The sequence below is a fragment of the Sorex fumeus genome, unplaced genomic scaffold, assembly GCF_029834395.1.
Source record: "Sorex fumeus unplaced genomic scaffold, SorFum_2.1 ptg000063l, whole genome shotgun sequence".
In the NCBI taxonomy this organism is placed as follows: domain Eukaryota; kingdom Metazoa; phylum Chordata; class Mammalia; order Eulipotyphla; family Soricidae; genus Sorex; species Sorex fumeus.
Genome location: NW_026606120.1, coordinates 8,190,963 through 8,215,414, shown reverse-complemented (window position 1 = coordinate 8,215,414; position 24,452 = coordinate 8,190,963). Strand labels below are relative to the sequence as shown.

At 54.4% G+C, this 24,452-nt stretch overlaps 1 protein-coding gene across 14 annotated transcripts in view; it reads left to right on the top strand.

The window, feature by feature from the left end:
* The window catches only part of MEGF11 (multiple EGF like domains 11), a 311,370-nt gene extending 291,536 nt beyond the window's left edge, over positions 1-19,834 (top strand). Inside the window, exons 16-25 of one of the 14 annotated variants that reach the window (XR_008794233.1) lie at positions 1,903-2,031; positions 2,799-2,927; positions 3,077-3,205; positions 3,303-3,431; positions 4,470-4,706; positions 6,005-6,123; positions 9,319-9,385; positions 9,751-9,838; positions 12,136-12,192; positions 19,611-19,673. Coding sequence is in view for 11 of the 14 variants with exons in the window: in XM_056127064.1 (XP_055983039.1) it covers positions 1,903-2,031; positions 2,799-2,927; positions 3,077-3,205; positions 3,303-3,431; positions 4,470-4,706; positions 6,005-6,123; positions 9,319-9,385; positions 9,737-9,838; positions 12,136-12,192; positions 19,611-19,834 (1,322 nt within the window). In the remaining 3 variants the exon portion in view is untranslated. Of the gene's footprint in view, positions 1-1,902; positions 2,032-2,798; positions 2,928-3,076; positions 3,206-3,302; positions 3,432-4,469; positions 4,707-6,004; positions 6,124-9,318; positions 9,386-9,736; positions 9,839-12,135; positions 12,193-12,405; positions 12,542-19,610 lie in introns of those variants that run through there. The other 13 variants (XR_008794235.1, XR_008794234.1, XM_056127064.1 and 10 more) reach the window with 13 other exon arrangements.
* Positions 19,835-24,452: the final 4,618 nt, after the last annotated feature.

Genomic DNA, 24,452 nt, shown 5'->3' with positions numbered 1-24,452 from the left:
TAGGACAACTTAGTCATACCCCGGCACGCCGAGGTTTGCTTATTAAACATCGGAGATGTGGTGTCAATACCGGCAGGCGGGGTCTGACCAGCGCCAAAGCAGCCCGCCCTCTGATTTATCACCCACTGGCCTAATGAGTATTTTCCGCATATAGATCTAATAGAGTTTGCTATTAATGGCAACTGCCCTGGTTAAGTCTCAAACCTTGTAAAAAATTGAGCTGACACTTTCTAATGCCCGGCTTTCCGGCGCGTTACAAATGACAGGCAGAGCATCTGCAGGATCATTACGCCTAGACCGCATATTTCTCGGTGTTTGCTTCTCTGCCGCCTCGCTCTCAAGTCCGCAAAGTCAACTGGTCGCATGAGGGGTGCTGCCCGCTGAGGAGGAAGGTTTCCAAGAGAGGCATATCTGGTCAGAGGACTGGGCTGGGGCCCCAGGGGTCTCCCAAGTCAAGTCCCTCCCACAAACAGGAAGGAGGGAGACAGGAAGTGATAAGGCGACCACCTGCAAACAGGGTCATTGCTTGGAAGGAGCTGAGGAAGCGTAGGATCACAGCTGCCAGCCTGCCAGGGGCTCTGAGCCCAGCAGGAGGCCTGAGGGGCACCAGGCTGTCATCAGATGTTGATTCCAAAGACAAGGAACTGAGAGCCCAAGAGAGATGACCTGTATAGTGGCCGCCCTTCTAATCGGTGTGACTTTAGGCAAGTGATTTAACCTCTCTTGTTTCTCCACCTACACTTCCTAAGGGGAGTCCCTGTCCCCACACTGGGCTGAGCTGAGATTTGTGAGGACTTTTGTTGAACTGAATAATCTTTTGTTGGATAAATAAACCAGGACCCTGGTCAGAAGAACTTGGGACAGGCGGCTTCCATTTTGACCTGTCCCACTCCTGTGTGGGGAGAAGTGGCCACCCCTCCACCTCAGATGCCCAGTCTCACTGGGCCACGCAGGGTGTGAGGGAGAGGGCCTGCCCCTGAGTGGAGGCTGCTTCTCCCAAGAAGCTGCACCCGCCCCAGCCAGGCACCCCCAAGTTCTTCCCAACAGCTTCTCCCAAGATGGAGGCAGGGGCTAGAACAATAGCACAGCGGGTAGGGCATTTGCTTTGCAAGCGGCCAACCCGGCATCCTATATGTTCCCCCAATTACCGCCAGGAGTAATTCCTGAGTGCATTCGCCAGGAGTAACCCCAGAGCATGACTGGGTGTGACCCAAAAAGCAAAAAACAAACAAAAAAACAACTAAAAAAAAACCAAGATGGGGGCAGTGGGGATGCAGCCTTGAGGGGGATGCCAGGAGGGGCAGAGCCCAGTAGGACCCCCAAAGCCATGGCTTCTGAGGCCCATTTTAGCCCTTGAAACCTTTCCTAAATGTCCACCAGACTCAAAACTGTGTTAGTTTGTTTGGGGGTTTTGTTTTGGGGAGTCCATACCCAGCAGTGCTTGGGGCTAACTCTCTGCTCAAGGATCACTCCTGGGGGGCCTGGTGGGTCCTACGGGGTGCTGGGGATGCAACTCGGGTCAGCCACGTGCAACACCGGTGCCCTCCCCACTGCCCTCTCGCTCCTGCCCCGAGTTCCTCCTTGTAAGGCAGAGGTAGTGTGGAAGGGCGCACAGCTAACTCCGTGGAACCGTGGAGGGAGGAAGTGGCCTTTCCCAGGACAGGGAATTCTGCGGGAAGCAGGGAGGCAGGCAGGGAACCATCCCACAGGTGTAGGAGATGCAGGCTGGGCCCAGGGGCACAGGGAAATCACAGAGAGGAGGCTGTGGGAGGCTGGACAGACACCACAGGAGGAGGGGGCGGGGGGCCTGCAGGTCCCATCCCTGTCCCTGGATCCAGCACTCAGGGGCTCCGGCTGTGACCTGGGCACAGGCACATGGTGCCAGGCTCCCTGTGCCCGCAGTGTGCGCCAGCGGCCGCTTTGGGCAGGACTGCGCCCAGCTCTGCTCCTGCGCCAACAACAGCACCTGCAGCCCCGCTGATGGCTCCTGCCAGTGTTTCCCCGGATGGGTGGGCAAGGACTGCTCCCAGGGTAAGCTGCTGCCCCCCCCGGGGGGGGGGGAGTCCCACCCCGGGCTGGGATCCCCTGCAGGGTACAATGCAGTCTGCGTCCCAGTCAGCGCTCGGGAATCCTTCCACCCTGGCATGGGGAACAGCATGGTCTGGGGGTGCTAGCCCTGGGAGGCCCTGGCAATACGAGAATCTAAAATAAGAGGGGGAGGACTGGAACAATATCAAAGTAGGGAACTTGCCTTACATGTGACTGACCCGGGTTTGAGCCCTAGCAACCCAAGCACCTCCAGGGGTAATTCCTGAGCACAGAGCCGGGAGCAACTCCTGAGGACCGCGAGGTGTGGTCCCAAACCAAATAAAATAAAATAAATCCATGCTCCAGGTCCTCAGCACGTGTGCAGGGAACCTCTAGTGGGGGATGGGGGTGAAGGATGGTCTGCACTATTCGCAGAAGCTGCACCAAGTCTGGTGCGGAGCTGACGGCTACCGCCAGTCTCCGGGACTTCCAGGCTGGTGGGTGATCCCAAGGGGTCTCCACTAGCTGGTGGCCAGGGGGACAGTGCTACAGGACATAGGAGCCCAAAGGAGGAAGGGCCCCTCCTGGGCACTCAGCACAGTCTCAGCGCTTGCTCACCCCGCGCCCCGGTCCAAGCGGGCCAGTCTGGGGGACCAGGTGCAGAGCTGGGAGGGGACTCTGGATTCTCGGAGACCCCGGGTGTCCCATCAGCACTATATGTGTCTCTGACCTGCGGCCCCTTCCTCCCCCTCCTTTTCCCCCGCCCCCAGCCTGCCCCCCGGGCTTCTGGGGCCCCGCGTGCTTCCACACGTGCGGCTGCCAGCACGGTGCGACCTGCAGCGCGGAGGACGGCGCGTGCCGCTGCGGCCCGGGCTGGACCGGCCTCTTCTGCGCTCAGCGTAAGCGGGCGGGACTCGGCGCCGGGGTGGCGCTGCCCCCTGCCGGCGGCGGCGGGCACGGCAGGGCGGCGGGGCGGGCTGGGACTGGGGCGGGGTCCGGTCCTGCCGGGCCAGGTCGGGCCGGGCTGGCAGCGACCCGGTTCCTGCAGGCTGCCCGGCCGCCTTCTACGGGAAGGACTGCGCGCGCCTGTGCCAGTGCCAGAACGGCGCCAGCTGCGACCACATCAGCGGCCAGTGCTCCTGCCGAACGGGCTTCACGGGGCCGCACTGTGAGCACAGTAAGCGCCGGCCCGCCTCGCCCCTCCCCTGGGGGCCCCGGGGAAAGCGGGCTTGCCCCCTCCCCCCGACGCCCAGCTTGTCTCACCCCCCTCGCAGGATGCGCCCCCGGGACCTTCGGATACGGCTGCCAGCAGCTGTGCGAGTGCATGAACAACGCCACGTGCGACCACGTCACGGGCACCTGCTACTGCAGCGCCGGCTTCAAGGGGATCAGGTGTGACCAAGGTAACGGGACCTCGCTGGCGCCTGGCCGGCACTCCGCGTGGACAGCGGAGGCAGAGATGAACTCTTGTCCCCCACCCGGGCCCCCAGTCCTGTGGAGTGTCCAGCAGCCCCAGGGGAACCCTGCTCAATCCTGGCTTTGGAGTTGCAGGGACTCCTGCAACAGGGCAGGGAGGACCAAGGCAAGATGAGGCTGGGGCTAGATCACAGGGTGTGGCCACTTTGTGTGTGGTTTGGGGTCATAGGAGCTGGGGTAGGGGGTCGGCATGGACCAGCCCTCAGTTACCCCATATTATAAGAAACAGGTGAAACGCATCGCCCCCTACTGGAGTGATAGTGCAGAGGGTCGGGCACCTGCCTTGCACGGGGCGGACCAGGGTTTGATCCCTGGCATAACACTGAACTCGCCAGGAGCGATCTCCCAGAGCACAAGCGTCAGGAGTAAGCCATGAGAATCGCTGGGACCCCAGAAGAGCATTGCCCTTTCACCTGACTGTTGGTGGCAGACCTGAACGGTGCCATGCTGACTTCAGTGGGGTGGCAGGGGCTGGGTGCTGCGTGGCCAGTGCCTGCTGCACCTCCAGGACACCCGGAGTGGGCGTCCGTGTGCCAGGTCTTAGCCACATGAAGGCTGTCACGAGGGAGGTCTGTGGGCAGCACGTCCAACAGCACTGAGGTTTCTCAGGCCACCTGCCAGCTGCTGCCCACAGCTCCCCAAAAGCAGTATACAGGGAGAGAGAGCGAGTCTGCAACGCCCACTGTCGTGGCCATGGGAAGAGATAAGGGTCCCATATCTCAGGGTGGGGAAGACCAAGGTGCCACTCTGCACAGGGTCCTGGGACAGTGGCAAGAGCACCAGGACACGGCGGGTGCTTCCTGCCTGATGGAGATCTGCCTCAGCCACCACCCTGAGCTCCCCACCCGTTAGGCCAGCCTGGGGCTGGAGGTGGGATGGGTTGGGAGTGAGCTGGGCGCGGTTGCACACAGAGCAGGGCTAAGGAGCTGTGAGCCTGTGGGCTCAGGCTTCTCGTCTGCCCACAGCCGCCCTCATGATGGAGGAGCTGAACCCCTACACCAAGATCAGCCCCGCGCGGGGGTCCGGGCGGCACTCGGTGGGTGCAGCCACAGGCATCATCCTCCTGCTGACCCTCCTGGCCGTGCTGCTCGGGCTCTTCGCCTGGCGGCGGCGGCGACACCATCAAAAGGCCCGGGACCTGGCCCCACGCGTGTCCTACACACCCGCCCTGAGGATGACCAGCACCGACTACTCACTCTCTGGTGAGCCCCAGGACCCCGCTTTCGGGCTGGCGGGGGCAGAGAATGAGGGCGGGGGCTGGGGGGGGTGGCTCTGGGGTGGGCCCGTGTCCAGCCTTTTGCTTCTCACTGGGATTTCACTTTTGGCCGGTGCTCCTGTGTGCTGGGGACTTGCTTCCTCGCCAAGAGTTTTGGGGCATCCCACCCTCTGGTCCCAGGGTGAATGCAACAAGAGGGGGTAGCTCTGTTGCACTGCAAGCTCCCTCCCCGCCCCCTCTGTGGGACTGAATGCAGTGAGGGTGGGAGCATCTCCACTGAGCCTGGGTCCCTCCCTGAGAGGTGAGAAAGTTTCACTTCCCTTCCACCCACGAGGTTACAGATGGGCAGAGTTTGCCCATGGGCCTGGGGCTGCAGGGAGGAGGGCTTAGGTGGGTAAGCAGCTACCTTGGCCTCCTGCATCTTCGTTGGATCCTCTTGGGCACCCCCCACCCCTCCCCTACCCCCGGTGGTGATGCCCCAGCTCCCTGCTAGAAGCAGATGCAGCCTCCGGGGAGTAGTCCTGAGTCTGCGCCCTGGTGAGAGCCCAACTGCTGAAACCCTTTGGGCACAGATAAAACTTGGGGTCTGGGACTGGAGAGAGAGTTCAACAGGGAGAGTGTTTGCTTCACATGCATCTGACCTGGGTTCGAGCCCCAGCACCACATATTGTCCCCGTGGCTCCACCAAGAGTGACACTACAGCAGGCAGGATGCTTGTCTGGCACGCAGCCGACCAGAGTTCAATCCCTGGCATCCCATATGGTCCCCTGCCTCCCCTTCCCCCAGCACTGTTAGGAGTAATTCCTGAGTGCAGAACTGGAAGAAAGCCCCGAGCACAGCCGGGTATGGTCCAAAAACCAGAAGCAGGGGGAAAGGAAGGGTGATCCCTGCGTGCAGAGCTAGGAGTCAGTCCTGAGCACTGCCTGGTGTTTCCTCTGACTGTAGTGGGCAGAGCTATCTGGGTTTGCTGGGTCATCCCATGGAATGTCCTGCCCATGGAGAGGTCCCAGAGCAGGCAAGAAGGAGGGTGCTAATGGGGTGGGGTTCTCTGTGGCCTGGGGGGAGCACAGAAGGACCAGCACAGCCCCAGGAGGGGCCCCCAGGCTTTACCTGTCCAGGCCTTGCTCCTGAGACATCCTGAGTGTGCTGGGTACCGGGAAGCTTCGGGGGTTCTGGGGGGCAGGGTGTGGTTTCTCTGCAGGCCCTCTCAAGGCTGCCCAGACCGTGTCAGTATTGGGGTATCTCAGGCTCACGATGGCATGTGGGGCCTTGTTCTCTTCCCAGATTTGTCTCAGAGTAGCAGCCATGCCCAGTGCCTGTCCAATTCCAGCTACCACGCACTGGCGTGCGGGGGGCCTGCCAGCGGCCAGGCCGGCACTCTGGACAGGAACAGCCCCACCAAGGTACTGGGCCCCGGACTCCCCCGCCCCACCGCCACCCCCCCCTCGGCCCTCATCCCCACCAGGCAGGAGCCAGACCCCTCCTCTGGCCCAGCTGGAGAATCAGGTGCCAGTATGGGGGTCCAGTAGCCCCGTGACCCGGGGAGCAGGTCAGCTCCAGGCAGCATAGCACAGGGCACCTGTGGGCATCGCGTGAAAACAGCCCAGGGTGTGCAGGAACCCAGGGACGCGTGCATGTGAGCTGTGAGCACTGCCGCTGAGTCACCTCCCCGGCCCCCCACCCGCTGTGTGCATCCAGTGAGCCCCAGCTGCCTTGCAACACAGCCACCTGGACCAGAGTAGCCACTGGGTGCGAGATCAAGTCCAGCGAGGAAAGCCCAGATGTGGCCGACCCGGGTTCCAGTCCAGTTCACACTAGCTGGTCCCCTGATGCTCAGGATTGACCCCTGAGCACAGGAGCCAGGAAGAAACCCTGAGCACTGCAGGGTGTGGCCCTCAAACCAAAAGAACGTGGTCATTTGCTCCCTTTTTAAACACTAACTGTTGGAGTGGTAGCACATAGTCAACCTGGGTTCGATTCCCAGCATCCCATATGGTCCCCCGAGCACCACCAGGAGTAATTTCTGAGTGCATGAGCCAGGTGTGAACCAAAAAGTAAAACAAAACAAACAAAACAAAATGAAAACTATTTGGTTTAAGGTAAAGAATGGGATACATTTAGGGGGCTTGAGTGATAGCACGGCAGGTAGGGCATTTGCCTTGCACGAGGTCGATCTGGGTTCGATTCCCAGCTATTCCATATGGTCCCCTGAGCACCGCCAGGAGTAATTCTCCTGGGTGCAGAGTCAGGAGTAACCCCTGTGCATTGCCAGGTGTGGACGCAAAAAAAAAAAAAAAAAAAAACACTCACTAACCACAGCACATTACTGTCAACTGCAAGGGTCACTGCACTGATGTCAGGGTGACCGCCTTGTGGGGGCCTGCATCTGGCCGTAGCCCATGATCTGTGTGCAGCCATCAGCACCGACATGAGGCCTAGCAAGGGCACACAGCATGCCGGGGAGTGTGGCAGGATGGAAGAGATGTCCCCACGCAGTGCTGGGCTGGGGTGCTGGGGACCGCCTGGAGTGAACTCCCCACATGCACCAGGATGCAGGGTAGGACATTCAAAAATGCAGGCCAAGCATGGAGCCTGGGGTCTGGCAGGCTACCACGCGAGCTGCCCCCAGAGCTCGTAGTTGTAACAGCCCTGCCGGGGCAAGAACGTGACCAAAAGCCACCTTTCTTCTCTAGCTCTTGCCCCCTGCAAATCCTTTCTTTCTGCCTTGCCATGCTGGCTTGATATGGGCCCCCAGCCCACCCCCGGGGCTTCAGAGAGGGCCTTTGCAGGCCAGGGGTGTGGGGCTCAGTCGTTAAGCACTTCTTTGCACATTTGAGGCTTTGCATTCAATTTACTGCACCACATGGTCCCCCGAGCACTGAGCTGGGAGTAGACTGAGCACTGTTGGGTGAGGCCCCCCCCCCAGCAAAAATAACAACAAAGCCGGGCTTCTTAAACTTTTTCCACCTGCAACTCTTTTTTTTGCCTTAGAAATTGCTACACAAGTTCAGGTCTGTAAGTATATAAAAATAAGTATAACAAATCAGTTATGAGCATAAATCATTGAGAAACTTATGTGAAAACAAAGTTCTTACGTGTGTGACCCAGTTCAGGGCTTTAATGTCCCTGTGTCGCAGGCATGATCTGTAGACTGGCGGTGTTCTCCATGGGCCAATTCCCCCCCTCCCCCAACTTCCCTAGGATCCGAGGGCTCTCGGGAGCCAGGCCCACACACAGCCCAAGCTCTTAGTCCTACTCCACTGGGGCTTATCTGAGTGTCCCCCGACTGAGGCCGGGCATCAGCTGAAGCCACAGACGTCACAGCTCAGGGACAGTGGCCCCTTGTAGCCACATCAGCCCTGGCCTGGTTCTCCAGGGATCCCTCATGCAGAGAAGTACCCTCAGTGACCCTACGACTGGCCGTGTCAGAGGGTGAGGGTGGCGTGTGTACCAGAGGTGCATGCTGTGAGGACCTGCATAGCACGAGGGGCTGTACACCCAGCTCTGCCGGGGTGTGCCCTGCTGTGCCATGGGCCGTCCTTACTGTGAAATCAGGACAGAGACTGCAGAGACAGTGGGCGCAAATGCAGGAACAGAAAGATTGCACCGGGCTGGGTAGATAGGACAGTGGGGAGGGTGTTTTTTCTTGCACACAGCTGACCTAGGTTCGATTCCCAGCACCACATATGGGCCCCCAAGCACCACCAGGGAAAACTCCTGAGCACAGAGCCAGGAGTAAGCCACAAACACTCGTGTGGCCAAAACCCAAAAAATCTCAGAAAGACTGCACCAGCTGGAGGATAGGCCAGCATGTAGGATGCGTGCCTTGCATGCAGCCAGCAAACATGGCCCCCAAACAATACCACCAAGACAGAGCTTGCACCCTAAGGATCCCTCCCTGGAAAGCCTAAATCCCAGGAAGGGTGATGGGGGACTGCCGTCCCACTGCAGCTGAGCCTCCCTCCCGCACCTCATCTCTAGTTCCCAGCTCTTGACAGCCCCTGGCCGGCATCAGTCAGAGAGAACCTTCTGCTCCCCGGCCTCAGCACACTGTGGTGGGCCCTCAGGCTTTCTTGAACTTTCCCGTCCAGGGCCTTTTTTCACTGGAGAAATATGATACAGGCCAGCGCTTCCAGAAACACCTCAGGGTCGGAGAGATTGTATTGCAGGTGCATCCGGGTTCAATACCCAGGGCCCCAGAGGGTCCTCCAAGCCTCAGCAGGAGTGATCCCTGAGTACAGAGCCAGGAGTCAGCCCTGAACTCCACCGGATGGGGCCCGAGCTCCGCCCCCCCCCAACACACACACACACACACACATACGCACTCAGAAACACCCTGGATTCATCATGCATTGATTTTGGATTTGGGGGTGTCACTGTGTGCAGAAACCTTTAACTGTTGGTTGTCAAATTTTACATGATCTCCTGACATCCAGACCCCAGTATGGGATGAGGGCCACTGTTTCAGAGACTCTTCCTGCCCACCGGCCGTGAGGGTGAGGATGTTAGCGGGCAGCTCCCCTCCACCCTGGGCGGGGGGGCGAGGTGAGGTTGGGGCACCCAGCAGGGATTAACCGGCTCTCCTGTTCTCCAAACAGCTCAGCACCAAGTCCCTTGACAGAGACACAGCAGGCTGGACCCCCTACAGCTATGTGAACGTGTTAGGTCAGTAGTGGCCGGGGCCTGTCCCCTCCTGGATGGCCCACCTCTTTCCCCGACCCTGTCCCAGCTCCCAGGAGAAGGGCTCATAGGAACCTGGTTCCCCTCGGGGAAAGGGGTGCTGAGCAACTGAGCCCTAGACTCCAGGGACAGGGAGGTCCTTACCCAGGGCCCAGATGTGAGAACTCAATGTGGGTCACATCTGGGAAGGGGGCCCTACCTGGCCCACCTCTCCCTTGGGCCCTGCCTTGGAGGAGGGGGGGTGGGAGAGGAGGGTGCTGGCCCCGCCCCACAGTCCCCTCCCTTGCCCAGCCAGGCCCCGGGAATAATGGCTCCTCCTGTCATTCCTCTCACTAGATTCCCATTTCCAGATCAGTGCCCTGGAGGCCAGGTACCCGCCCGAAGACTTCTACATTGAACTTAGGCACCTCAGCAGCCCTGCTGAGCAGCCCTCGCCAGGTTAGAGACCCCCAACCCTGCCTCCTCCCCCCAGGGCCCCTGAGGGTCACACACCAGACCAGACCAGACCAGCACCTGCCTCAAACTTCTCCTTCCTGGGGTCCCGGGACTCTCCCCTCCCTCCAGACAGGAACAGCTCACAAGCCCCCCACTGACCTGCTCCACCACCCCTTCTGCTTCGTAGGTGGATGTGGACAAAGGGGTCTGGGTCTTGGGTCTCAGGGAAAGGAGCATCATCCCCCTCCCCAACCCCCACCCCTACCTGGCACGACCACAATCCTAAACCACCGGGAAGTGACTTGGGAATGATCTGGGGGTTCTTGTGGGCCCCATGAGTGTGGGTGGCAGAAAGTGGTCCTCCGGTGAATATGTCAGTAACCCCCAGAGAGAGACCCAAGGCACCCCAGTGTCCCCAGCCAAGCTCTCAGGTGTGCGGGATGGGTGTTGAGGAAGGGGTGTGGGGAGTCCGGAACAGCACCTTGTGTTCACCCTCGTGGCTTGGGAAAGACAGAAAGCCTGGGCATTGGCACATCAGCCCAGCTCTGGGAGCTGCCACAGAAATTGGTACACAGGAGGAAGTGCAGTGGACAAAGGCCATGGCTACTACAGGAGGCAGGGCCCTTGTGAGCTGGAGCACCTGGGCCTACATGCAGGCTTTGTCTCGTTCCTAGAGCTCAGACACCTCCAGTCTGGCGGCGTGATGATGTTCTAACCCCCCCTAATGCTCCTTGCACACATACACAACCCCTCACCTTCCTCCATCCTGCAGAGGAGCCTGTAGGGGGCTCAGTCTGAGATGTCGAAGGCCAGCAAGGGGAACTGCCACCTGCCATCCTATGTCGGCCTCGCTTGGGCAGGTCTGCGGGAGAATCTGGGCTGGGCTGCATCTTCTTGTGCTGGTGGGATCCGTTTCTGCCCCTCTCTGGACCCCTCTCTGTCTGGCTCCCTTAGGGCGGGTAAAGGGAAACCATCTAGTAAGGCAGCCCTTGGCTGATGAACAGTGCAGGGCTGAGGTGTGGGGAGGCAGCATGCTCCCATCCTGCCCTGCGTGCTCCTGAAGGGTTCCTCACTCCTATAGCACAGGGAAATGCAGCCACACCAGCCCGGCAGGTTCTGGCAAAGCGTGGGACTCCAGCAAGCACTGCGGATGCCTTCCTTAGCAGTGCCATGGCTAGGGAGTAAGGCAGCGGCGACAGCGCTTGCCTTGCAGGCAGCCGATCCTGGCTCTGTCCCTGTAGTGTTACAGATGGTCCTGAGCACCGCCAGGAGTGAGGCCTGAGTGCAGAACAGGAGTAAGCCCCAAGCACTGCTGGGTGTGGTCCCAAACCAAAACTAGCAAGAGAATAGCTGCATGTGTCTGAAAAGTGAAAGAAGGAATTTAGATTCTGAGCCAGACCCTTTAATCTCCAAAGCCTGAAGAGGCCTCATCATTTCTGGAATCAGTAGAACAGACCCTGGGGGAGGACAGACGGTTCCTAAAACTGTCCTACCCCTATCTGGGGCTCAGGACCATTGGGAATCTAGGATAAGCCCTAAGATAGAGAGGGAGGAAATCCTCAAAAAATTCTAAGCAATTCAATTATGTGTAAATCGTGAGCAGAAATGTGGGAACACCTTCAGCTGCCATCCACCACTCCCCAGTGGCTTCTTTTAATCCAGCGGCAGACCCAGGACAGAAAAGCCATTTCCCCTCATTCTAAAACCCAACGGAACTGGAATTTGGAGAGTCACGCAGCCAACTGCCGGCTGAGTTGGTTCTGATTCATTCCTTTCCCTGATACTTTGGGGACCTGAAACTTCACCTCCAGTGAGTGGTTCCAGAAAGACGTTCCCCTCATGAGTGTGAAGACACAAGTGGAGAAGCGCAGACTATACCAGGGCACTGTGGTTCACCAGTCTTGTCAGTTCCCAAGGTAGCAATAGTACAGCAGGTTGGGCTTTTGCCTTGTACAGGACCAACCTGGGTTTGATCCCCGGCATCCCCTGATTCCTATCAGGAGTGATCCCTGAGTCCTGAGCCAGGAGGAAGTGCTAAGCATCAGTGGGTGTGACCCAACTTAAAAAGTAAATACATAAAAGAATTCCAATCCGGTCAAAATGATTGAGACAGACTAAGCTCGAATCAATTTTCTAGCTCTAACCGAGCTATTTCCAGGGCAGGAAAGAAAGGAAAGCAAGAGAAACAGAACAATCCAAAGGCAAAGCAAAGCAAGAACATTTGTGCTGTCCTGGCGGGTGTCTCCTTTCTCACCACCACTCACCACTACCTCTCCTCTCCTCGCCCCTTTCTGATGCAGGCACCTGTGGAATGGATCGACGTCAGAACACCTACGTCATGGACAAAGACTTCAAAGGTAGAGTATCCACGCCTGGCCCCCGGCCACGGGGCTGAGCCAGAGCAAAGAGTAGAGGATCCAGCTGGCAGGAATTCCTCATCTCCCCCACTCCTGGCTGGCATCACCCCCTCCCCAAGTTACAGGCCCACGCACAGGACTCTGGCTGGGGTGCTGGCAACGCTGGCTGGGAGGAGTCATTGTAGTAATGATTTATTCGTCTTTCGGTTTCAGTTGCACCTGCTTAGCAAACTGCCTGTGGGTTTTTTATAGATGTCAACTAAATGTCTTCGGAAATGTAGAGCGTCATTATCCAGCCAATTAGTCTGAGCTAAATTGATTCTAAAGTCTGAAATAAAGCCGATCTACCTGCCCCGAGGCCTCCTGTCGTTGCACTGTGAGGAGCGCCACCTGCACTTGCTGGGACCAGAGTGGGGGCGAGTGTTAATACTGGGCCACACCCCCTGCCCCAGGGAGCCTGCACCCCACCCCACCCGCCCCCAGAGTCGGGGCTCCCATGGGAACTGCCAGGTGGGGCCTCTGTCGAGGAAGTCTGAAGCTGAAGCCAAAGAAAGGTCAGGCCCTCCCCTGGCCCCGACCTGGGTTGCTGGGACACCTGGTGAGAGGTGTCATGGGAACTGTCACTTATTAACCGGGAGCTCACCGCGGCCCAATCCCCGTCTATGCCAGGCTGGGTTATTATGCCTGTCCTGTGGTCTAGTAAGGTCACTACTGAGTTGCCGGTCGTCAGCTGGGGCAGGTTTGGGCCTGTTGCATTACTCAACCAAGGCACTTCTACGATCTCTGAGGTCTGAAGTCTGAGGTATGTTTATTCAAGAGTCCCAGACAAATTTAGAGATAGAAATGATAACGAAGATCCTGGTGGATAATCCGAAGTCTACCTGAAAAGCTCCTTACAAACACAGCTTTGCTATCTAGCAGGGAGAGCTATTTCCAGGACCCGCGGACAGTGGCTAAGGCGCTTGCCTTGCTTCCACTGTGGCTGACCCGGGTCTGGTCCTGAACCCACCAGGACTGATCCTCAAGTACAGAGCCAGGAGTAGTTAGACCTGATCACAGCCCAGTGGACCCAAGAACAAACAAACAGCACACAGCTGGGCTGGGGCTGGACTGACAGTACAGCTGGTAGGGCACTGACCTTGCATGTAGCCAATCCAGGTTTGACCCCTGGCACTGCAGTTCCCTGAGCCCTGCCAGGAGTTACTCTAGAGCAGGGAGCCAGGAGTAAGCCTTGAGCATCACTGGATGTGGCCCCCAAATCCAAAACCAAACAAAAAATCCAGCTGTTCTGTCCATCTCCTGAGGATGCTGATAAAAGAACTCTGACCGAGCCCCCAATGCCTAGAGGTGTTGAGGAGTTCCAGGGATCTGGGGATCGACCAAATCACACTTAGAAACCACATGTTTCCTGGATTACTGTTCTGGTCACTGCATCCCCTGAAGCTGGGATACAGCTGTTTGCAAAGAGAAGTGAGAGGTGGGGGTTAGGGGGGTGGTCACCAGCAGCTCTTGGCAGTGTTGTCCTTAGAAGCAGGTGAGCAAGCTCGGTGGTGAGTTGTGTATTGTGCTCTGAGCGAGAGCAGGGTACAGCCCCATTAACACAGTTGTCCCAGCAGGAAGATGTGAGAGGAGAAGTCTATTCCCAGCAATAGGCATTCCCTGAGGGGCATCACTCTGGCAGGATGCCAAGGATTGAACCTGTGTCTGCTGTGTGGAAGCAAATCCCATCCCTGTGTTTTTAAAGCATCCACAGGCAAGCACGGCGAGGCTCCGACCCAAGACAGCTCTCCTGTTGGGTCTGTGACCTGGAGCCTCGGTTTCCTGTGCAAAACTGCATGGGGGCAGGTTAGGAAGCTCTCTTGAGGGCACTTCCCCCTCCAACAATGTGCATGACTCAGGCGTAAACAAGCCGAGGCGGGTGCAGAAACCTCCATAAATCAGCACACGACTTTCCGAGGAGCTTTGTTCTCTAGCTGGGAGAGTCACTTCCGGAACCCATGACCGTCCATGTAAAACAGAGCTAAGGCGTGTCTGCCTCGGTGCCATTCACTCCTGTCCTGTGGGATCTCAGAACTGAGGTTAAGACAGGGAGTGGCCAGGGCTTGTCTCACCAACCGGAGTTATAATCATCCTCTTAATTAGAGATGGAAAGGGGTCAGCAGGTGCTGGGGACCAACACTCCCAACAGGGCAGTCCGAAGAGGAGGAAGGAATGTCAGTTGGGACCGTGACTGAGAGAGGCACACGGGTTAAGGCACTGGCTTTGCACGTGGCAGACTCACATGTGATCACTGAGCTCTCTCAGGTGTGCCCCCCTCCTCAAACAAAGCACAAATAGAGCTTTGCATCACCTTGGCTTCCCACCGCCCATTCCCAGCCCCAAGTCTCTCCTGGCTGTTACCTTGGGCCCCAGGAGCCACTGAAGTCCCGAGAACTTCTTTCAGCCTGGCTGGAGCTGCAGGCCCCAAGATTTCCCTGTTCTGGCCCTATTTCCTTGTTCCTCAGTTATCAAAGAGTGGGATAAACAGCACTAACTGGCTGATTTCCAAATAAATAATAAATGAGTTTGTGCCAGGAATGAAATGACTTCTAAATTCTGTGGCCTAAAGGCACGGCACAGCTTAGCCTTAACCTTAGGGTCTTCTGAACGTGGTGGGAGGGAGTCCAGCCCGAGATCAGAGGCCTGAGTTCCGAACCGCCCTCCGCAGGGCGCTGTCTGCGCAGGCCAGTCTTCTTTCTGGTTCTTGGCTTCATCTTCTGTCTGAAGGGCAGGTTTGTGTCAGCACATTCTCTAGGGCCTTGGGGCTGGAGACACTGTGCTGCAGGGAGGGGGCTTGTCACCAGCCTAGACCATCTGAAACAGAGGTTTTAACTGCCCACTGCTCTGCTTTTGGGGGAAGGGGGGTAGTGGGGGAGAGGGAGAATTGTTCAGCACTACCCTGAAGATTTATGTCCCTTAGGCAAACAGAAAGCCTCTCCCCCCAACACACACACATACACACACACACACACACACACACACACACACACACACACAGACTTTGGGACCCCCCCCTCCCCACCACACACACACAGTTTGGGACTACCCACACACACAGTTTGGGAATGGACAAACACAAACACACACACACACCACACACACACACACACACACACACACACACACACACAGAGTTTGGGACTACCCTCCTGTCCTCTTTGGGAAACACGGATTTGAGGTGGTGCTCAGGGCTTGCTTCTGGCTCTCCTTCAGGGATCACTCCTGGGGCAAGTGCCCAGCCTGGGTCTACCTCTCTGCCTCCCTGAGGCCTTCCTGGAACTGGTAGCAGACCACCCCCACTGCTCATCCAGCCTGACCTCTGAACTTCCCCAGCACCACAGCGAAACTGTCTCACTTCCAGCGTCCTCCAAGGTGCTCCCCTCCCTTCCCTTCCCTGTCTGCTCCATGCCCTCAGCCCCCAAATCTCTCCTGGCTGCTTCCCAGGGTCCCAGGAGCCACTGATTTCCTGAGAATTGTTTTCAGCCTGGCTGGTTCTCCTGACCCTGAGATCTCCCCTGTCCTGGCCCCGTTTCTTTGTACTGCAGTTAAAAAGAAGCCAGCTTGGGAGGGGGAGGGGGGGGGAGGGGGGAAGGGTGCCCAGGAAGAGAAAAGTCTGCGGCCTTTCAGTGACAGCCATGGGCTGCGGGGTGGACGGCCAGTCTTAGTCATAGAACGAAGCCAAGTCAGTTCAGGTCTCACAGTGGCGGGAGCCCGTGCCCCTTCTACTGGGGCTTCCTACCGAGGAGGGCATCCGCCCGCCCTGATGCTACTGATTTGGGGCGCAGGAATGAGCAGGAACTAGATGAGAGCAAAGGTCAGGGAATAACAGGGCTAGACCTTGGGTGCTGATGCTAATTACAGGCCCTGGGGAAGTGACGCCCCACAGCTTGGGTGGCCAAGGTTGAAGTTTCCTCCTTTCCCTGCAAAGTTCACAGGCTGGCCTCGGGGCAGGGCAGGTTCTCTAAGTGGAGGAAGTCAGTCCCGCAGGTAGGTGGATGACTCAGCAGCAGCCTGAGCAGCCGACCTGCCAGGCTGTCCCCAGCCTCAAGCGTCCAGCAGAAACAGGATCCAACTTACTGCATCATGCAATACCACCACCAGCCCTCGCCCTTCCTCCCCGCTCTGCCAATGGCCCCTGTATAGAAAGCATCTCCCTAGCTTCTCTTGTCAACTTCGGTGCAGCCTCTACTGTACAGTCAGTCTGTTCCCCACACCAGAAAGCAGCCAGGACTCCCTCCTCCTCCCCATGATGGAAATGAGAAGGACTGATGAAGGGCAGTTTCCCAACGGGAGGCCCGGGATACCTAAGGCGGCCCTACATCGAAATGATAGTACAGCGGGTAGGGTGTTTGTCTTGCACACGGCTGACCGGGTTCCATCCCCAGCATCCCATATGGTCCCGAGTGCAGAGTAATTGCTGAGTGCAGAGCCAAGAGTAACCCCTGAGTGTCGCTGGGTGTGACTCCAAATAGAAAAAAAAAAAAAAAAGAGAGGACCTATGCGAAAGGTCACGATATTGGAGTCACAGATTGGAGCCACGCATGAGGCTGGGGGTCAACATGGAAGGGGGGAGGTGGGCACAGGAAGGGAACCAGGTCAGAGGGGCCTGTGCAGGGAGCTGGGGACTGCAGCCTGAGGCTTCAGGCTCTGGCTGAACTGCTGCCCGAGCGCCTGAGCACCATCACCACTGCCAGGACCGCCACCTTCCGTCTCTCCGGGGCTTGACCGGCAGGAGAAATGGGATTTCTGGCGGGGTGAGGGCGATTCCTGCAGAGAGCGTGCACACTAAGGGCCAGAACAGAAGCCGGGGAGTAGGAGTCGGGCCAGACAGGCACTGATGGGGACTCGGGCAGCCTCCAGGTCACCGTCTCCCTGGGACTGAGGTGTAAGCGCTGTGGTCACTCCCAGTACTGCGCAGGAGCACAGAGCGGGCAGGCCCTGCTGCTGTCCAATGCCGTCTCGCTGCCCCCACTCTGCAGGGGCCCTTGGCAGAAGTCTGTCTCAGAGAGGCCACAGCTGAGCCCCCTTTTCCTGTGGGCTAAGATGTGACGGAAACTGCTCTAAGGAAAGCGCTCCAAGGCTGCCCGGTGCCCTGCGAAGACCCTCGCTGCCCGCCTGCTCAGTCTGCTGCTCTAGAAGCAGGAACGGGTCTGTGTGTAGGGGCTCCTCGAAGCACATCTCAGCCACGGGAATGCTCCTGGCGCCACCAGTCACCCCTGACTTCCAGTCCTGTCACTGCTTTTATTTCAGGCCTGGGGAGGCCATGTCCCCCTCCCAGTTAATTCCCAGCCCACCTGGGCTGGCAGTTCCCAGTGAGGATGCAGTACGGGGCTTGGGGGGCTCCTGGGCCACATCTCTCAGTGATGCAGGGTCCAAGGGTGCTGCAGGGCAAACAGGTTTGTCTGTGTCCCACTATCCCTTTATTCTCTCTCCTTAATCTTGCATGTTGAAAAGGGAAAACAGTAATACAAAAGGAAAAAAAAAAACAAAAAAACATAAATGCAGGCCCCCCCCCCCCCCCAATGTCATTTCTGGTGGTTCTGGTGAAAGATCAATAGACTGGATGGTACAGCAGGAAGGGCACTGGCCTTACATGCAGCTGACCTGGGCTTGGTCCCAGGCACCCTGTGTTCCCCCAATCCTGCCAAGAGTGATCCCCGAGAGCAGAGCCAGGAACAAGCCCTGAGCACCCAAAAATAAATAAATAAATAGGTGAAAGAAAGATCATCCAAGAATCTCGTAAACTTGTGCCACAGTGATAGTACAGCGGATAGGGCAATTGCCTTGCACACAGTCGACCTGGATTCAATCCCTGGCACCCCACCAGGAGTTAATTCCTGAGTTAAGAGCCCTGGATTAAGCCCTGAGCATCTCCATCACTTAATGAAATCTGGAGCCAAGAGGTATCTTAGATCACGCCTGTCTCTCAAGCCTCTGCCCCTAGATGCTTATTTGGAGATCCTGAGTAAGGACCTCCCAGAACAAGGGTCAAAACTGCCAACAGACAATTCTCCTGCCCTCCCAGGCAGGCACAGCTTGGGGCATCGGGGCCCAGTAGCAAGAACAAGGCTCTTCCCCAAAAGGAAGGAGAGGAAAAGGAGCCTCCCTGTACTCCAGTGACTCCTGCTCAGAGAAGCTTCCTGCCCCAGCACCACGGAATCCAGCCTGCATCCTTTCGCACCCTGATGTATGCTGAGGCAGTCCTGTGAATCAGAAACCTGCCAGGCAGTTAAAAAAAAAAAAGCATCAGGATTTAGGTGCTTGCCTTGCCCACAGCCTCGCCAGGCTCAGTCCCCAGCTCAGCCAGGAGTTACCCCTCAGCACAGTTGGTGACTCTGGCTTCCAAAAACAAGACAAACCTGAGAGGAAAGTGAAAGTTTTTGCGGTTATCAGACAGAAAAAGATGCTGAAACGGGTTTTGGGGATTGGGGGTGAAGCTCAATGGCTTAACACTTGCTTTGCATGTGTGAAACCCTGAGTTCAAGTTCTGAAACCAGATGATCTCATAACCAGTTAGCCAGGTGTGGTTATGAAACACCACTTGATGGATGCAAACGCTGCTCCTTCCCAACACACACAAACCAATAGGTTTCAGTTAGCACTGACAAGAACGAGGTGGGGAGGTGGAAGATCCAGTTCAGGCTGGGGCCTGTGGTGCTTCTCACTCCCCCTGGGCCCCTCTGATCAGCAGCATCTCCAGACCAAGGTCAGTGCACACACTTGTGGCCTAACGTCTCCTCACTGCTCACATCTGTGTCCAAACCTACTGCCTCCTCCTCTGAGTTACCAGGAGGAACAGAGAGGGCACATCTCAGGACTGCCTCTGGGCTGCAGGACTCAAATCTGCTCAGCTATGTAACGTGAACCAAGTCACTTCATCTCTCTGAGACCTCATCCTTGTAAACTGTCCTCTCTCCTCACAGGATTTTGTAAAAGTGAAATACTAGATGTGAAAAATGCGTAATAAATACCTTGGATTACTGTTTGGCCATACTCCATTACTAAAAAAAAAAATTCTATCCCTCTGAAAACATTTGGTGTTTGGGTCACACCTAGCACTACACTCAGGAGTCACTACTGGCGGTGCTCAGGGGACCATATGGGATGCTGGAGATGAAACTCAGGTCAACTATGTGCAAGGCAAATGCCCAATCTGTTGGACTATGGCTCTGGTGCCTGAAAGCATCTTTCTTGATAAGAAGATTCTGCCTAGGAAAGCACTCCACACCTTTAGTAAATCCAAGTAAATCTTGGATTCCTGTAGGTTTTTATGTTTCAAGAATCCTGAAATGCACATGAACAATCACAGTTTGGTCTGGTATTTTCAATGAAGTCTAGTTCCTTGTCGCTTTCCCTAAGAGTTCTCTCTTGCCTTGCAGATTACATGAAAGAATCCTCATGCAGTTCTAGCACTGGTTCCTTGAACAGCAGTGAAAACCCTTACGCTACAATTAAGGACCCTCCTGGTGTCACCTGCAAGCTTCCCGAAAGCAGCTACGTCGAGATGAGATCACCTGTGCACGTGGGGCCGCCATACACAGATGTGCCGTCCTTGTCGCCAGCCAATAAAAATATATATGAAATTGGTAGGTGTCTCCAGTAAGTCCTAGCGCAGCACCTCTGGGAAGGAACACACCCTTCTCTTGTTGCAGACAGAATCCAAGAAACCCGATCCCCCTCCTCCCTCACACAGGGAAGCACTCATAGGACAATTCTGCCTTAAAGACAACAGCAGGACTGAAACCAAGCAGAAACCCTAGGGGTAGCAAGCAGAGAACACACACACACACACACACACACACACACACACACACACACACACACACACCCTCCCTGCCTCCCTGCTGATTGTTTCTAAACTTTCTCCTCTTCCCCCACCCCCCGCCCCTAGATGACTAACTCTCTAAACCACTTTCTTCTATCTTCTTCCAGTTTAACCAATGTCCCTGTCCCCCGAGATAGTCCAGATTTCTTGGTTTGACAAGAGTTTGGGGTTCTGACATTCACTCACTTGAATCTCCCCTCTTCTGAGTCAGCCAGCTCAGGCGACCCCTCCTACGCTCCTCCCATCTCTAAATGCTGGCTACTCTCCCCCATGGAGCGGAGCAGAACTCTCTTCCCCACCATGAGGCAAAGGAAGCTAATCTGTTCTCTGCACTCATTTCTCACTGTGTTCCTCAGAGCCCACAGTCAGTGTGGTCCGAGACGGCTGCGGCCCTACTGCCAGTCACATCCAGAATCCATACGACCTACCCAGGAACAGCCATGTTCCCGGTCACTATGACCTGCTCCCTGTAAGACAGAGCCCCGCCCACGGGCCTTCCCCGGACAAGACAGACGATCCTCTATTGCAATGTGCCCCGCCGAGTATTTGACTCTGAAGGAAGATGAGCCCTAGACCTGAAGATCCAGACCGCCTACCGCTGCGTGTTCGTGACTGCGCCTGGGACTCTGGAAGGGCATCCAGGGGGCTGGGGCCACCGGACTGTTCAGATGTCTGCTCACAAAGGCTCTGAAACCCCGCCCCCCCTTCCAGCCCCAAATGCCCTGGATTATGTGACTTTTACAAAACATTTACAACTTAGCTATTCATTAACATCAGCTAGAGTTAAGTATATCTATCTATTTCATTATCTGAAACATGATGCTTCCGAAGCATGTAGATCTTAAACTACCCTAGGGGAAGGGGGAGGGGAGAGGATGACTTTACACATCTGAAATGCCTATGTACTTTTGGTTGCTCTTCCCATCAGCATCTGCTTTACTGCCTAGGACAACTATCACACAGACACAAACCTGCTATTATGAATTCTAAACTACTTGTACATGTATGTCTATCCATCACATGTCAATGGCCAAGACCTCAGAGTTTAGTATAGAGTCTAATGCAGCTCAAGTTCAATTTTTAAAAAGATTGAAAAAGACAAATTAACTTTACCTCTTCTGCCCCGAGTGGTAGTAGGCATGAGCGTGCATGTGCGTGCACACACACACACACACACACGCAAACACACACACACACACACACACACACACACACACACACACACACACTTTCCAAAGTTCATCAGCTTCCTTCAGTCCACAAAGATTCTCAAGCCACTTTACCAAATCTTGATAATGAGAAGTTCAAGAATATTACAAGTCAGTGCTGGCCTTCTCCTATCTTAGACCCTTCAACATCATGTGAAATACAACTGGGAGATGGTACAAGCAGACCTAAGCAGGTAAGAATTCAATGCTCCTGGACTGCCAACCCAGGTTCAATTCCCAGCATTCCATATAATCCCCCAAGTACTGTCAGGAGTGAACCGTGAGTGCAGGGCCAGGAGTAACCCCTGAGCTTCTCTGGGTGTGACCCAAAAACAACACAAGGAAGGAAAGAAGGAAGGAAGTAAGGGAGGGAGGGAGAGGGGGAGGAAAGGAAGGAAGGAAGGAAGGAAGGAAGGAAGGAAGGAAGGAAGGAAGGAAGGAAGAGAAATGAACCCATATTTCTAAAGTGGCTGTTTGATTGTATTCCTTGGTCCAGAGAAGCACTTGCTTTCAATAAATTCCTCATAAATCTTGAGCCTGATATAATATGTAACCTAAAAGAGGAAATTAGATAAAAGTTGCTTATTGTACAGTATTTTTTTAAATGAAGCAGAATCATCAAATAACGGACTATAATCAGCTGCAACAAATGATGTGAAAACATAGTCAACTGTATGCAAAAAGTATGGATTACCTTCTATCTTAAAATCACCACCTAAATGGCCAAAACTTATCATGACAAGCTGCTGCTCCAGGTGTCAGAGTTCATATGTGATCCTATGTTATTCATATGTTGTCACTAGTGAACAACAGAGTTTGTAAACCCCGGCCCCAAAGAGTCCAAATGAAGCCAATTTTGTTTGGTCTTCACAAGTTGTAAAGAATTTTACAACTCTTCCCAAGAATTAAAGATGAAAGGGCAAACCAAGGTATGAATAGCCACTCTATACCACTCTATACTATCTGGTCAGTGAAAAAATATTTTGGGGTCAAGAGAGAGTGCAGGGCTTAAGGCACTTACTTGCTTGGCATGCATGTGGCAAAAGCCAATTCAATCCCTGAGCACCAAATGAGCACCACCGAGAATGACCTCAGAGCACAGAGGTGGGAGTAGCCCCCATATATCACCAAATAGCCTCCAAACAGCAAACTTTTAAAAATACTCTCAAATAGGTATACAAAAGGGGAACTGAATGACTGGGAAGCTATAACAGCTGCTCCAGAAAGTGTCAGTTCTGAAGCCCTTAATAGAAATTGGAAGTCTGCCATGGAGCCCGCTGATTATCAGGGTAATAATCACCACCAACAAATCAAGAAAATGGAGTAATTCCTCCCTCCCTGACTTCACTGAGACTTAAGCAGATTTCATTGTTAGGGAAAAATATATGAATGCTGCATGTGTGCATGGGAGCAAGTGATCATGAAGAGCAATTTTACTTTAATTTAAAAAAAAAGCTTTATTAAAATAGGAATGCTAGGAAATTACCTTGTAAACCCAAGTAAATATTTCTTATAAGCGTGTAGGGAAAAAATATTACAGGGGATACACTTACCTCAGTTTCCAGGGCAGCAAGTGCTCATTCATCCTTGAGAAGTGAGGGTCAAGAAAGCGAAGTAGATCACCCAGGAGGAGGAAGTCCATCTCCAGTCGGGGCTGACCGCTAACTTGACACCGTATGTGCAGAAACCGCTACCTGGCAGACTGCAAGCAAGCAGGGCCTCTCACGTTTCACCTCCATTCTGCCAACTATCTTCCGGGCAAAGATACTCAATTCAGCAGGAGGTGGCTTTGCTCAAGCACTGGGTCAAGAGACCTGAGTGTAACTTAACTCTCTCTGGTCTCCCACCTTCATACTCCTTGCCCCCACCGTCCCCCGTCCCCCACAACGTATGAAAAACAAAGCAAAAGGAAGTAAGGGAGCTTTAGCTCTGTCATCTCATGATTCACAAAGAATTGTAGTAACAGCTCAAACCAGGCCATTAAAGAGAAGGGACAGGCAGAGGGGGTTACCATCCAGGAGGACAACTGTGGCCTCCATGTGTCTTAGGAGTTATAATATTATTGGTAAACGACATTTCCATGTACAGAGCAACTAGTAACAACTGGCCAACCTAAATGATTTATGTCCACAGTGCACTGTACTGGCAACTTGGAAAAAGCTGTTCAAATTATTTTCCGAAACTAAGTTTTCACTCAAACTGATATGCATACAACTCAAATAATCGAATACCACTCCTATACAGTAGCATGAGACTATGAAATGGCAATACTTTTTTAAACCCAGATTTGTAATATATTTGTTCACTGTGTAGAGATCATACCTTGTACAAAATAAAAATGATTTTCTCAAACCAACTGAACAAGAATGTCTACTGTTGTGTTGCAAACTGAAAATGTGTCTGTACTTATGCTCTTGAGGTTTATAGGTTGAACTAACCTACATTTCTGTGTAATCATGTTAGACATAAAACCAGTATCCATTTCAACAGACGCTTGAAAATTATATTGAGCATATTCTACCAAATCTAAATCAAGGGACTCTCTTCCTTTTAAAGCACTGGTTAGAAAGTATACTTACTAAATGTCCAAAAATGATGAAAACTTCACATATCAGAAAACTCAAAGGATTTCTTTGCTCTCACAAAGATTTGGACTCAATGAACACTATTATAGCTTGTGCTCAGTGTCAAGAGCACAAAGGTGCTTCTATGGAATGGAAAAAAGGCGAGTGTAAGAATCACAGAATTTGCATAAGTGCAATGAATAGCTTCCCACTAGGAGATGATGTCAGCCAGTACAGTGCTCTGGGTGCATCTGTTTTAGGATCTTTTAAAACATAACCTTCCGACCTAACTGCAATAGGATTAATTTAATAATGAAACACAGATGCCATGATTTCTGAAGCAATACGAAAATTAAAAATTTTAAACATGAAGATTGAAAAATAGCTTAAGAACGCATTTCAGTGGTGTTACAAATTCCCTCGTAATTTTGAAGGTTTCTATATAATCCTCATATTTCAGCCCAACCTTGCTACTTACCAGATCACACAGCTTAGATGATACTCGGGTTATTCCCACGCAATAAAATGTTTAACCAAGAGTACTACAAGTCTGTTAAAGAGATTTAGACTCAGAGAATATGTTAGTCACAAACCTTTCTCAAAGACTGGGGCTTGAAATCTCAG